This window comes from Odocoileus virginianus, chromosome 2 (genome assembly GCF_023699985.2).
Source record: "Odocoileus virginianus isolate 20LAN1187 ecotype Illinois chromosome 2, Ovbor_1.2, whole genome shotgun sequence".
NCBI lineage: Eukaryota > Metazoa > Chordata > Mammalia > Artiodactyla > Cervidae > Odocoileus > Odocoileus virginianus.
In genome coordinates, this window is record NC_069675.1 from 70,072,847 (window position 1) to 70,084,514 (window position 11,668).

At 40.2% G+C, this 11,668-nt stretch overlaps 1 protein-coding gene across 2 annotated transcripts in view; it reads left to right on the top strand.

Annotated features, from left to right (window-relative positions):
* The window catches only part of ASXL2 (ASXL transcriptional regulator 2), a 124,564-nt gene extending 113,214 nt beyond the window's left edge, over positions 1 to 11,350 (top strand). For both annotated transcript variants that reach the window (XM_020913823.2, XM_070450710.1), the window contains one exon: positions 462 to 11,350. In XM_020913823.2, the coding sequence (XP_020769482.1) occupies positions 462 to 2,939 (2,478 nt within the window). In that variant the 3' untranslated portion in view covers positions 2,940 to 11,350. The remainder of the gene's footprint in view (positions 1 to 461) is intronic.
* The last annotated feature ends 318 nt before the right edge of the window (positions 11,351 to 11,668 follow it).

Consider the following 11,668-nt stretch of genomic DNA (forward strand, 5'->3'; position numbering starts at 1 on the left):
TCTAGCCTGGGAAATCCCATGGACAGAGGAGCCTGGTGGGCTAAAGTCCATGGGGTCGCAGAGAGATGGACATGACTTCGTGACTAAACTTTATTTTTTCTGTTGCTCTTCTCACTTTTACGCACATTTTAAAATGCAGATATCATGGAAAGGTCTGTATCTTAAATGATCAGCTGTTGTGAGTAGTAGTGACATTAAGACAGAGTTGTGTTGAGAAAAGAGCTTTGCAACTTTGGGTGGGAGTGAATGTCAATGGAGGAGAGCCTTTGGCACCAATAGAGGTGAAAGGACCCTAGAGACGGACCTGTGTGGCTGTCTCCATGGATTGGTCTCTTAGCCACAGGCCTCCCATCCTTGTCATAGTGTTCATCCTATTCTCAGAATTTGTGTTAATGAAGTTTTGTTACTCATATAAAAAAAAGCTAAGTTCTGTTGTTTTTTTCTCCCCTTAATTCTTTCAGATCCCGGTCTCCAGAATCTCTCCCATGCCGTTTCCTACATCGCAGGTCTCTCCCAGGGCTCGTTTTCCAATCTCCATCACTAGTCCTAACAGAACAGGAGCCAGAACCCTTGCAGACATCAAAGCAAAAGCCCAGCTGGTCAAAGCACAGAGGGCAGCTGCCGCCGCCGCAGCCGCAGCCGCTGCTGCCGCCTCAGTTGGAGGGACCATTCCAGGACCTGGCCCAGGCGGTGGACAGGGTCCAGGGGAGGGGGGTGAAAGGAGAACTGCTAGAGGAGGGGATCCTGACTCAGACAGAGTCAGTGAACCTGGCAAGAGCCCCGCACTGGAACTGGCAGGAACTGGAAGCAGGGGAGGTACGAGAGAGCTTTTACCTGCTGGGCCAGACTCTCAGCCCCAGTCTGAGACCAGGACCGCAGGCCAGCCACAGCCTCATAGTGGCCCTGGAGCACAACTACAGCAAACCCCCTCAGTGCCTCCCGCATCTGCCGTCGGTGGAGCATGCACAGGTGTCCCCTCAGCAGCCCACACTCATGCACTCCCGCCAGCTTTAGGAAAATTTAGTAATGAAAAACTAAATCCCCCCAGGGCAACAGGCACTGTGGCCTCTCTTAGCCAGCACCAAGGGCCCAGTAACAGTAGGCAGGAGAAAGCACCTCCAGCTCCAGTGGATCCTCCTCTGATGGCGGGAGCCTCACCTGTTCATTTTGCAGCCGCTGGCACAGTGGAGCCTAAAGCAGGTTCTAGTAAGAATGCCCCAAATCCTCCGGCCTCAGCAGAGATAAGTGCTAGCGCTGCAGTGGATCCAACCGCCTCCCCTTTAACATCTCTGTTAACGACAGCCACTTTAGAGAAGCTCCCTGTGCACCAGGTCAGCATAACCACAGCGCCTACCGGATCAGCTCCATCCTTGAGCACTTTGCCGGCAGCTTCTAGCCTTAAAACTCTGGGAACTTCTTCACATATGAATGGACCCATTTCAAGGCCAAGCTCTAGTATCCCTGCTAATAATCCTTTGGTAACTCAGCTGCTGCAGGGCAAAGATGTTCCCATGGAGCAAATTCTGCCTAAACCTCTCACCAAAGTTGAAATGAAAACTGTTCCACTCACTACAAAAGAGGAGAAGAGGGTAGGAGCACTCGTAGGTACCAGCATGACAGAGAACAGCCCCAGAGAGGAAGTTCACGAGAGACAGTCCCATCCAGCTGCACAGCACCTGGGTAAAACTTTGCAAAGCAAGCAGCCCCCCCAGGTTTCAAGACCCCTGCAGCTCTTTTCAGGTAAGGATCTAAGGGACTCTGGCATTGACACACACCAGTACCAAGAAGGACTCAGTAAGGCCACCCAAGATCAGATTCTTCAGACTCTCAGCCAGAGGGTTCGGAGGCAGAACATTCTCTCATTTGTGCAGCCCTCACAGTTCAGCTTTACTCACTCAGGTTTCCAGTTCGAGGACATCTCCACAAGCCAGAGGTTCATGCTGGGTTTTGCTGGCAGAAGGACATCGAAGCCTGCAATGGCAGGTCACTACTTACTTAATATTTCCACCTATGGCCGGGGTTCAGAGAGCTTTAGGAGGACCCATTCTGTGAACCCCGAAGACCGATTTTGTCTGAGTAGCCCCACTGAGGCCTTGAAAATGGGATACACAGACTGTAAAAATGCAGCAGGAGATAGTAGCAGCGGGAAGGAAGATGATACTGATGAGGAAAGTACTGATGATGAGCAAGAATCTGTCCTGGTGAAGGAGGAGCTGCAGGCTGCCCAGAGTTCTGGCAAGTGTGATGCAAGTTCAGGACCACACAGTAGAGAAACCCTGTCCACCAGTGACTGTGCAGCTAAAAAGAATGTGAAGGCAGAGACACCAGTGCCTGAGCAAACCCCTTTAAGTAAGGAGAATTACCTGTTCACTCGAGGCCAAACCTTTGATGAGAAGACCCTAGCCAGAGATTTTATTCAGGCAGCGCAGAAGCAGATGGCTCATGCAGTGAGAGGTAAGACCATGCGGAGCAGCCCAGAGCTTTTCAATTCTACGTCTCTTCCTCTGCCTGCAGACAGTCCTACCCATCAGTCTCTTCTCCTTCCACCACTGCAAACCCCAAAGCTGTACGGGAGCCCCACACAGATCGGGCCAAGCTACAGAGGCATGATCAACGTCTCCACCTCATCGGACATGGACCATAACTCTGCTGTCCCGGGGATGCCCGACTGTAGTCAGGTGTCTAGCAATGTTGGTGATGTCATGTCCTTTTCAGTGACTGTCACGGCTATCCCTGCCAGCCAGGCCATGAATGCTGGCAGCCACGGCCAGACCATTCCTGTCCAGGCCTTTCCTGAAGAGAACAGCATAGAGGACACGCCTTCGAAATGTTACTGCCGATTGAAAGCTATGATCATGTGCAAGGGCTGTGGAGCCTTCTGCCACGATGATTGCATCGGCCCCTCCAAACTGTGTGTCTCCTGCCTCGTCGTTCGGTAATGAGATCAGAAAGAGAGCACTCTGTAAAGGAGACAGGAATGGGGAAGGGTTGATAGATGTGGTTTTTGCATTCTTTTGGAATCACAGAAATAAACAAGTAGGTTTCAGTTTGAGTTGTCTTAAGAGACAAGTGTTACTTAATCAGGAACACAGAATACAGATCTTACATTTTAGAGAAAGAGCACCTTGTATAGTAAGTCCAAGTCGAGCAAGACTTTGTGAATTTGTGACAAGTTTGCACTTAGAAAATCATGTAAATATGTCACATCGTTTTAACATTTTTCCAGGTGTTTAGGTAATGATGTATTACTTTGACTTCAGATTGCTGTTCCACTTCATGTGACTTTTCATTTCATGTGAAAAGTTTAATGCCACACATGGTAAAAGGCAGCAGTTTCCCTTCTGCCCTTTCCTAAGAGGCTAGAGAAAGGAAGGAGTGGAGGAATGGTCTGAGGAAATGACTGTTCATGTTGATTATGTCTTGACAGTCTGACCGCAGGCTTTACATAGATTCTTCAGCCTTTGCAGAATTTAGATTGAGGGTTTACTCACTCCCTTTACCTAGGTGGAACCTGCTCCAGTTCTTATTTTTGATAAGGCATTAATTTCATAGGTAGTGTTTCTCACTCTGAAAGTTCTGAGTTGGTTCTTGGTTTCCACAGACCAGTCCTATTGCCAGGCATTCTGCTTGCAGTTTGTGAATCCCTGCCATTCCCTAATCCCACTTCTTTGCCCTGAAGAAGAGAGTGTGAACTATGAAAGAGTTGCCTCACTAGACCCCTGGGGTCACCATCACCTGTGCAGGGCAGTAAGTCCAGCAATAATCCCTGAGGATTTAGTCATTCATGGGAGCTTACAAACAAGTTTGAAATACTAGTAGAAAATTAACAGAGAAGTGTCAGTGATAGGGTGTTTTGTTGGGTAAGCAGAGTAAAGGTGCAGAAATTGTTAAACTGAATTTAAGGAACTTTGGAAGACAATTTTAACACTAGAAACAAAGTAGCCCTTCTCTCTCCCCCTCTTTTCTCCAACCTGTTACCTAATGTTCTACAGTCAGCTGTATCTACAGGTAGAAAAACTCTTTAATACCACATTTGCCCCATGCTGTTATATCTGTTTTGACCTCCCAGGCATTTGAGGAGCATGGAAGTCATCTTAATTATATTACTTTGAACATATATGTGTGGCATACACACTGTAAAAGTCAGACACTTTTCCTCTTTTAGAAAACATGTCCCCTGTTTTGGATTACTGCTGTCTAAACATTAGAAGTTTCTAATGTAAAGGGGCTTTAGTGAATGACTAAGGGAACATTTAGAAAGGAAGAGATAGTGACTCCAAATTTTTGTTCGTTCTTTTTTTTGTTTCCTTTTTGTTGAATCCTGTCTCATTACTGAAGAATTTTTGAATACATGTGTTTAGGTCACGGTTAAAGAACATGAAAATAAGTCTACAATTTACCATATTTGGTATTAAAAAGTTGGGGATTGTCAGTGTGCATCGTTTGCATATTGATTTCAGATCTCCTAATTTCATGTGTGTAAAGAACATGTATTAGTGCCACCTAGCACAGTTGTCATCGTGCTTAATATTCAGGATGTGATATATACAAAATGCAGAACAGTTTAAACTCCTTAATTAAGGAGTCACATTCCAGATAGGGGAAAGTAGACAGTAATAATCTTAGCTTTGCCCCCATTGTACTACCAACCCCTCCCTACCTCACCCGTCAAATTATACATACACTCTTAATACTTTCAAACCCCACAAGAAACTATTTACTTTTGTTTTTTGTTTGTTTCTGAGTTTTTTATGGCCCAAAGCAAATAGAGGGTTAATATCTGTGTTCTATTTCAGCCAAGACAATTTGATGTTCTTCTAACTTCCTTTTTCTTCCAGCACACACATAGCTAACACATAAGAAATCTGCAAGGATCCAAGGATAAGGAGCAAGTTCTCCAGCCAGTAACCAGTAGAAATCAGAAACCATGGTTCTGTTCTCAAATTGTCAGTGCCCTGGGTAATCCCAAGGGGTGTTTAAAAGACCTGTTGATAGTTAAAACTCTCCACTCCCAGCTTTCTCACTCCCCACTTTAGTGGCCGGACTGAGGGATGGCCTGCCTGCCTGCAGTGGTTGACTGTTTCAGAACTGACCCTACGGTGAACTTGAACGATCAATTTGAATTTTCAAAATGATTTTTCTTCTTCACGCCTTTCCTATCATAGAAAGTCTCTCCTCCACGGTTCTCTTCATCTAAGGATGGACAGACTAACCAGGAAAGGAGGAAAGGCATCAGGGATTTTCACGTCCGTTTAGAGAGCAAACCATATTGTGCCTATTCATCTTGACCCAGGCTCTTGCAGAGAGGCCCTAAGCAGTACCATTCACCAGATTCTCTTTACAAATAATCCCCAGCTAATAAAATAGTACATCGTCAGCTAGGTGCACTGCCTCAATCTTGACTAAATGAGAAAATAGATGCTGTTAGATTGGTACAAAATTGAATGCAGTTTGTTTATCAGTTTGTTTCAAAACAGTGGTGTCAAGTAGAAGGTCATCTTACAATGCTGACTGAACTGAAAGAACAAAAATTAGAATCTGGCTCTTTCAAAAATGAAGCAGTAGGAACAAGAAAACCTTTAAATTACTAGAATATCATATTCCAGTACCTTTCAAGCAGTTTTTAATCTTAGGTTTTCAGTTACTTTACCTTTCAGTTCAGTCTGGAATGTGTCTAATAACTGCTCAGCTTATTTTTATGGTATTAAGTTGCACTATTTCCAGTGACTAGTCAGGTATGCTGCCTGATGCTGATGCCTCCAGGGTATCTTCTCTGCCTTCAGATAACCTTCCATTGCGGGTCACCTTGGGGAGATGGCATTAATGATGTATCTATCACCTCAGTCTCACTGACGAATATTGTAAGTTGTCTAGTAGAGAAGCCTCCCTGAATCTTAAAGATTTTTTAATTAAAATTCTTCCTCCTGTTAAACAAACAAAAGCCAAATAACCTGAAGTTGTTTGCCCTACATAATAACCCATGTTGAAGATACTGAAGCTGTCTATAGTACCCCATGTAACATTTTTTAAAAATTAGACCTGGCAGATGTGAAATTTTTCTTGTGGCGGGGAAGGATACTTATATGGGCTGGGAAGGCACACAGTGTAGATACCACAAATTTAAATAAATAGCCAGAAGAAGACTTTATTGCCTTCCCGGTGAAGGCATAAGCTCATTCATAATCGGATAGTTTACCATCCTAATTTCTTACTGCCTTTCTTCACCTGAGTCCTGAAGGCCTCTTGGGTGAAATTATTTGTTAAAATGAGGGAGTCTTCTCTGGTCATGACATCACTGTTTAGAGCTGTCAGTAAGCAGTACTAGGGTTTTCTCTGTGACTTAGGGATTTCACTTCACAGCAAGGAGAGAAAAGTCTCCCCATTTCATTACAACAATGTGCTAAGTAAAAAAAAAAAAAAAAAAACTTGGCCAAGGGTAGCTTTCAGCTCAATTCATAGAATAGTCCAAAGAGACTCTGAGAAATATAATAATAAGCAGGGATCTTTCCTACCGTGTTTCAATACCTACATAACCTATTGAAAGAGAACAATAGGTAAAACAGTTCCTAAAGTTGAAGTAAGAGCTTCATAGATTCTTGGTTACTTTATTTTTTTTAATGCTTTACATTTGATACAACTATTAAAGATCAATTTTAAAAAATAGCTTTCCAGTAATATATTTTAAGTAATATATATTTTAATATCTATGTAAAAAGTGACAGTGGAAGACTTTGAATTTCTCATATAAGGTATGTTTAATGTAGGACCTCACTGTTAAGGCACAAGTTATTTCAAAGAAAGTTACTCAAAGACACTCAGATTATTTCCAAAAAATAAATAAATGCAATAAGGGGACGTTTTGGAGTTTATTTTTTATTTTAAAAGATAATTGACTTATTTACCACAAGCTATTTTTTTTCCTTCTGGCTTAAAGGTTTGTAGAGACTGGTTTGGTAAATGCTAAACTTTTGTGTCTTTTGCCTTTTTAAAGGAATTGTTAACATTGGAATTGAGGGTATGTACAGAGAAGTTGGTGTCAACACCATTTAAAAACATATTTTTTCACAAGTATAGAAAAATCATTTTACATAAGAATTTTAAGTATTTGCAATAAATATATGTATATAGATTGTATGTATTCATATATTCTTATTTTTCATTTTATTATTAAGTAAAAGATAATTAAAGTGAAAATGAACAACCTTGGAGTTTTTGATGCATCTTGAGGTCTGACATACATGTGAAAGTGGTGTGGGTGAGGGCCCTCAGTTGTTGCCTTATACTACTATTGGAAGATTACCAACAGATTGCACAGAAGATAGTAAAATGAGAAATTTGTGATAAATCAGGGTAGTGTATTTCTTTCAGAACTCTAGTAAAAATATTACGTTCTCCCGATCTGTCTGTCTCTCTGCTTTCACCCTTAAATTTGTTTTCTCTCCTAACCACCTAATGTTACTGCTGGGAAAGTCAAAACAAAACATGGTGAATCCTTTTTTTTTTTTTTTTCCATTTATTTTTATTAGTTGGAGGCTAATTACTTTACAATATTGTAGTGGTTTTTGTCATACACTGACATGTAGTATGCTTCTAAGACAAAGAATGATAAGAAAATACCTGTAAGGGGGGAGGTAGGTTTTTCTTTTTCCACAATGGTTAATAACTCATTAACATTCTCTGCCATCACCTTCAGGCCATAGAGTTTACATGAAGAAATAATCTCATGAAGATAATAGAAATCATTCTGTTTCCCTTCTTTGAGAAGTGAATTTCATAGCCAGTTTTATGTCTTTCCCAATTGATCTGGAGATAGAAGGGCTAAGAAAACTTGAATGTTGCTCTTCTAATGCCAAGAAATATGTTTATGGAAATGAGGACTGAGCCAGATGTTAGAGGAGAGGTTAACCACATACTGGAGATAACCTGGAGTCCTGTTCTCCAGAAGTCACTTTGAGATTGTAAATATTTAGTTCTAGGATTTGACTGAGGAGCAGAGGATACCTAGATAGTCTTTGGAAATAAAGAAATATAGCCCATTCTTTAAAAATGAATAATATATAGCTTTATTGGCGACCTGAAAGGAAGTAAGGTCAGAGTTTGAAGAATATATTTTAATGACCTATGAAACACTTAATTGTAGTTTACTAGTTCTCTCCATAATTGCTGTGGTGATTTTCACTGATAAATGCAATTTTTGGAAATTAGAATATATAAAATACTTTTTTAAAAAAAGGAGTATGCTGCTTTGGGTGGCATGCAGGATCTTATCTTCCTGACCAGGGATAAAGCGCATGCTTCCTGCATTCAGGGTGCAGAGTCTTAACCACTGGACCACCAGGGAAGTCCCGAGAATGTTTTTCTAATAGATGGCCTTATTTTTAAAAATTGGAAACTCATACATAGGGTTGCCCAAACATGTTGAAAATAGACGCCTAAGAGAACAGCACTAAATCTTTGCTGAAAAACATTTCTAAAGGAAAAAAATCCTCAGGGAACATGTGCCTCGTAATTCCCATATTTAGTAGATAAGAATGAAGGTGAAATATTTCAAAGTGTGTGAACCAATTCATGATAACCATTTACAAGGATGCGCGCCCCCCCCCCCCCCCCATTTCTGATGCATACTTACTGTTATTCCTACCTCACAGGAAGTAAAATTCACGTTCAGGTAGTGACATAGGACTTCAAGGACCGCAGTTGATTGAGAAAGCAATACACCGGAACACAGCTTCAACTTGGATCCCCAGCTTTCCTTTATTTGCGTCAAAGAGTCTTAGAAACCTGTGTTCATTGCTTTTTAACACTAGTTGACCAAGAGTGGCCTCCACAAATCAAATTTCAGTGTTTTCTAGTTGTTTCTGTACATAAATCATGATGTTCAAATATCTTTTGAACACCTATGTGCGAAGCACTGTGCTAAAGTTCTGGTTAAGCAAAGGTAAAAGCAGTCATGTAAAAGGCTTTCCTAAAGGAATAACTGTATAGCATAAGTCTAGTTCAGAGCTCAAGGAGTAATATATGCTATTTCCCAAGATACATTGGAAATTTAATAAGAGTAAATGAACTATGAAATAGAGGTCTCTGAGGCACTGAGCAAAGCACGATGGCAAAACATGAAGAAAGAAAAGAGGCATTGCCCCTGCATGAAAATTCAGTGTGGAAGTGAGCCAGGTTGATAAAATTTACCTCCTTTTGACAACTATCATTTGAAGATCTAGAGATTAATAGAAATTTCAAGAAATCTCTTGGTAATACCTAGATTGAGAAAGTCATTCTGTTCAGTATGTCAGTAAAGGTACTTCATCTTATTTTCAACTAACAGTTTGGTAAATAGAGCAGTTTCCCTGTCAAACCCGAAATAAACTAAAGGAAACAAAAAAGCTTGATTTCCATCTTGTAGACTGGTGAGAAGGAAGTGTATTCATTTAAAACTTAAAAAGATATTTTCATCCCCTTTCCCCCTCCATTATGGAGAAAAATTAATGTTCTTTTTATTCTAGTATTGTAGAATTGACTCCCCCCCCCCCCCCCCCCCGCTTTCTACATAGAACTTGAATTAAAAGAGGCTTCAGTAGGACACTTGCCCTTATAAAGTGGCCTAAATCCTAATTCTTTCTGACTTTCCAGTAGAAAGATTTTAAAAGGATAAATTATTTTCTCAGTGCTTATTCTTGAACTTTCTTTACCTGGATTATGGGTTTGCAACTTGAATTTCTGTATTCCAAAATATCCATGTTCACCTTTCAGTCAAAAAGGTATTAGGTGTATTCCACCATGTAATACAGTCTCAAGTCTGTCCAGGAAGTAAGGGTAGATACCCTGTATTTTCCTTATACTTAATGACCTTAAAGAGAAAATTGGGTTCCTTTTATAAGGACTGTATAAACTAAGGAATCTCTGTACCACTGTGTATCTCTCAGTCTTAACCTAAAAAGGGCAAGCATGCCTACAAAGATTTCCTTGTCACAGACTAAACTTGGAAGAGAGAGCTGATCAGCTGTGGAGGTGGGCTGTAACTAGATAACCGACATTCTTGAAGAATAACTGCAAATTCAGCTTTCCTGGTTCTTCAAGCTCAAAAGAAACTAAAGGGAAAATCCTGATTTTCATCTTGGCTGCAAAGCCTAGTGAGTGCCAAGGGAAGAAGAAAGATAAATCCAAGATTGGATTTAAGATAGATTAAAACTTAAAATTATTTTTATCCTTTTACTGAAACTTCTTTTTTTTTTTTTTTTTTTAAGGTTTTGGATTCCTATAATGTAATGAATTGCCATGAGTGGAACATGGAATTTGATGTGAGGCATTTTGTGGGCTAAGTGATGGTTTTCTATTGAACCATATTATCTAGTGACAGCTTTTGCCACTGCTCAGCATTTAAGGTTGTGCACCTGTGGCTAAGTGATGCAGACATTGGCTCAGAAAAATTCTATATTAAACCAACTAGAGCACTTGGATCCTCTTTGTAAATAAATATTTAATATTCAGATTAGCCCAGTAAGAAAGCAATGCACTAAATGTTATCAAAATACCTGAAGATACTTTAGAACTATTATTATACACACAGTCTATGTCCTTCCTATGGAAAGTGTGGTATGTAAAATCTTTTATTTCTTGAGTCAGTTCTTTTAAAAAACCAGTGTCTAATGTTTTCAGATACCTAGAGCTTAGAAACACTGGAGTTAGATTTGAACTCCATGTCAGCCGTTGTTTTCATTTTAGATTTTCAGGCATAGTGGTTTGAAGGGAACCCAGCTGAATCCATATGTAACCATTTTGAACAAGCTTTAAATTAATGAAATTCTTACAGAGTCTCAAAATTGGTTTCCTGTTTGTTGTATACAGAGAGAATCTGTGCTGAAAAGGACCTGACAGTTTCACTCTGATAATAAACTTAGTGAAGAGCAAGTTTGTCATTAGAAAGTTTGTTACGAAATTTTTAGAACCCATGAAAGATCTAGAGTACATGATAAATGAAACTCTAGAAATTAAAAACTTTTAACCATAAGTGCTATGACCTATTTTTTTAAACCCATATTCTGAGAATCATTGCTCCATACCTTAAGACTTTCACCAGCACCAAGAGAAATCAGAATGGAAGAAATGACCTTAGTTGGTCTTACTTTAAAATTTTTGTACGCATCGGCCTTAGCACTTTGACAGATAAAGCTCTGCCTTTTAGCTCCTTCTCACTCTTGTCTTTATTCTTCCTACTTTTAGACTGTTCCTCTTATTGGTCATATAAAACTACCTTCAGGATTGAATGTATAATAAATGTTTCTGCACATGGACAAACTGTATTTTATCTTAATGACTCATTTTATGTTGAATAAAGGCATACAGTTTTACTCTAGTGACTGTGCCTTTTCTTTTCCAAAGAAACCAGACACCATATTGAATGACTCAGCTGTTTGTTTCCCCTTCCCCTGTACCTGATTGCCCAGCTGTTCCTGGGTCCTGGCTAAATTTGGGTATTACAGAGAGTGCCAGTCTCTTCAGGCAGCACTCAAAGAACTCAACATGAGCATTCACTCATAAAGAGTGAATGCATTTCAAAAATTAAAAGGAAACCGATACTACAAAGATATGATGCCAAAAGCACAGGTGACAAAAGATAAACTGGATTTCATTAAAAATTAAAAACTTGTGAATCAAAGGGCATTATCAACAG